At 43.8% G+C, this 3305-nt stretch overlaps 1 protein-coding gene across 1 annotated transcript; it reads right to left on the reverse strand.

Moving 5' to 3' along the window:
• Window positions 1-1220: 1220 nt before the first annotated feature.
• LOC102854795 (putative olfactory receptor ENSP00000348552-like) lies at window positions 1221-2192 on the reverse strand. Its single transcript, XM_006886948.1, has one exon. It carries the CDS (start codon window positions 2190-2192, stop codon window positions 1221-1223), a length of 972 nt encoding a protein of 323 aa, XP_006887010.1.
• Window positions 2193-3305: the final 1113 nt, after the last annotated feature.

The raw sequence follows: 3305 nt of genomic DNA on the forward strand, positions 1-3305 counted from the left end.
GAAGAGATTTATTGTAGGAACTGGATACTATACAATTGGGGAATGGTTGGGAAGATTCTGTAAAACAGTTATTTGTTGTTGGACATGGCATTGGTCAGCTGGGTACAGAGTGAGAGAAAGTGAAGAAAACTAGGACCCATGACAAAGTTGACTTTGGTTCTGCGTCTCACTGCTGGCAGTCTCGGTGACATGGTTATGGTACAGGGGCTTATGGAAGAAGGTGGTACTCTTCCTCATGGAGCTGCACGTGATGGAGATTTTCATTAGACCAAGGAAGGAATTTCATGGGAGCTCGAGGTGCTAATGGCCCAGCCTCTGGCCCCTGCCTGACAAGGGAAGCCATTGTCTCGTGACAAGATGTGTGTGCTCTCACAATGTGTGGCAGCATTCACTGACCTGAACTTAAAAGTAGTTCCTAGTACACTTTGATGTTTCAGGTCTCACAAAAATATCTCTTGTTCTAAATCTGAACCTGAACCATAGAAAATAAGAAAACTCTGGGGAAGAGTTCTCACCTGGTTAAATTGTCATAGGACAAATCTAGCACAAGAGGAATAACCTTTCATTTGGTATGAAGAAAGGGTAGCCAAGGAAAAGGAAGCCAAATATTTAACAAAAACACAACAGTTGCTCTTGTGTACTGTAGTCATTAAAACAAAACCAAAACCAGATTGCTGTAATTGAGTTGATTCTGACTCTTAATGACCCTTACCTGAGTTTCCGAGACTTGTGATATAAACAGGAGACTCCCTATATTTCTCCTGCAGAGTTTCTGATGGATTCAAACTGCTGGAGATGGAAGGCCTCTTGGATAGCAGCACAACATGCTAACAGCACAACATTCTAAGGATTGCACCCACAGCAGAGACAATTTGTAGTCATCAGTATCTTAAAAAATACCTCTATCTCCACTCTTCTTCCAGAGATATGGAAGATAAGCCTCCTCCTAGATGTGGTCAGGTGACTTGTGTTGATGGATAAAACTGAAGTGGCAGCTTTAGAATCAATGCATCTTTTGTTATTTTCCCCCTTTGGTTATGTTGCACTACAGTATTCAAGATGGTAGATGTTTTATCATCGTGACTTCCAGAGAGATGAAGATGATGCACCATAGAAACACTAACCATCCTCTAATGAACCCAGAGCATGAGCAAGAAATAAGGCAGTACCGAGTTAAGTCACTGGAATGACGAAGTCATTAGCAAATCAGTCTATAGTGACTATGGGGATGGAGTGCAGCAGTAAAAGTGAGACATTTTCCTGGAAAGCAGATCTCCCTTAAAGAGGGCTATTGCAGCAGCTTTCACCTCTGAATTCCTTAGACTGTAGATGATAGGATTCAGTGAGGGGGTCACAATCCCATAGAACAATGTAATAATCTTATCCAAGTCAGGGTCCTTGGCATTGGGCTTAAAGTACATGAAGGAGATGGTGCCATAGAAAATCACCACTACTGTCAAGTGGGCTGAGCAAGTGGAGAAAGCTTTGCGGCGGCCTGCAGCAGAAGGTACTCTAAGGATGGCAGCAAGGATGAAAATGTAGGACAGGAAGATGAACAGGAGTGGAGTCAGTGTCAGGAAAACTGTGGCCACCATTAAGGTGAATGCACTGAGGGATATGTCCCCACAGGCCAGTTTCACCACTGCCAAGATTTCACAGAAGAAATGGTTGATGACATTGTGGCCACAGAAGGGGAGGCGCCAGGCCAGAATGGACTGAAGCAGTGAATTACTGAAGCCTGTTCCCCAACTCATCACTGCCATTTGCACACATGTTGGCCGACTCATGAGCTCTGAATACCTTAGTGGCTGGCAAATAGCCACGTAACGGTCATAGGCCATGACGGCCAGGAGCAGGCACTCTGTGGTTCCCAATGCCAGTGTCAGGTACATCTGTAGAGCACAGCCTGGAAAGGAGATGGTCCTCTGGACTTCTAGGAAGTTGACCAACATGAATGGCACAAAGGAGGATGTGCCAAGGATGTCCATGACAGAGAGGTTGCTGAGGAAGAAGTACATAGGGCTGTGCAGATGGGGATCCAGCATGTTCAGTCCTATGAGGAGGGAGTTCCCCAGCACATTCACAGAGTAGACACCCAGGCAAAGCACAAACAGGACCATCTCCAGGTTGTGGTGCTCAGATAACCCAAGCAAAATATACTCCTTAACTGTTGTCTGGTTTGCTTCATCCATTATTCCCTTTGTTTTGCCATCTGGACTACATTGATTTTGGGGGGAGTCAAGCAACCTACATGTATGACTTGGAGAAGGTCACCCCCACCTCTGGAATTCAGTTTCACCTTCTGTGTTTTAAGAGAATTGGACTTCAGGTCTATAAGCTGGTCCCATCATCACTGTAGTTCTACTGACAAAGTTTAGGGGAGCATGCCATGCATTCCAGTCCTCTAGTCTCCTCTCTGTTCTCCCCAGGGTGAACTCAGAGGAGATAATGGACTGAACTTCCTGTCTGACCTGCTTCTAAAGCATTTTTTTTTACTGTTGAAAGGAGGCCTCTTCTAGGTTATGACTCCAGGTGCTTGAATAATGCCCATAGTGCTTCAGATTCAATTCATTCAGTGTATATTGAGTCTGTGCTCGGTGTGTTTTAAGAGTCCAGATTGAGGCAGTAAGAAAATGAAATGGAAAAGGATGCCACTGACCCAAGCGTGCCTCCTTTGCCTTGAATTAGGGGTAATATACTCTAGAAGGTAGACAATAGATGATACTTACCTAATTTTCTGGTCATAAAAGTTGACCATTTCAGATTCATATGCTGTGTAAGCCCGATTTCTTTTCCTGTCATTAGGGAATCACAGTCTCTCATTTTTTAAGAGAAACTACAAAAATATGACAATAGAGTGATTGGACACAGTATTTAAACTTGGTCGTGAACTCAAGTGATTAATTTCTGGTGTTCATGTTTTTTAAGGAGGAATGATACTGAGAATGATGCCACACGAGAAGGAAAAATCACACCCTGCCATGGCAGAAGCACTGTCAGACATTGAATAGCTTTATAGCCAGAGTGGGATGTGGATGCTTTCCCCTGCCCCCTCCCATAGACTGCTTTGCTTTTCTGAGCTGGTCTCACTGTCTTCTTGAGAAATGATAGGGTCAGATATCCATAGCAGAGAACCTGTGTCCCTAAGACACAATAATCTTGTTGGTTATGAAAGAATTATCATAGAAAGAGTATTTGAATATCAAGCATAAGAAATATCAAGAGCATCCAAAAATGAACTGCTGTCACTAGAAGATATTCCATAGCTCCTTTTAGCCATCCCTTCTGGATGAATGGGGAGGCCA

The sequence above is a fragment of the Elephantulus edwardii genome, unplaced genomic scaffold (genome assembly GCF_000299155.1).
Source record: "Elephantulus edwardii isolate Elephantulus edwardi_28Jun2011 unplaced genomic scaffold, EleEdw1.0 scaffold00052, whole genome shotgun sequence".
NCBI lineage: Eukaryota > Metazoa > Chordata > Mammalia > Macroscelidea > Macroscelididae > Elephantulus > Elephantulus edwardii.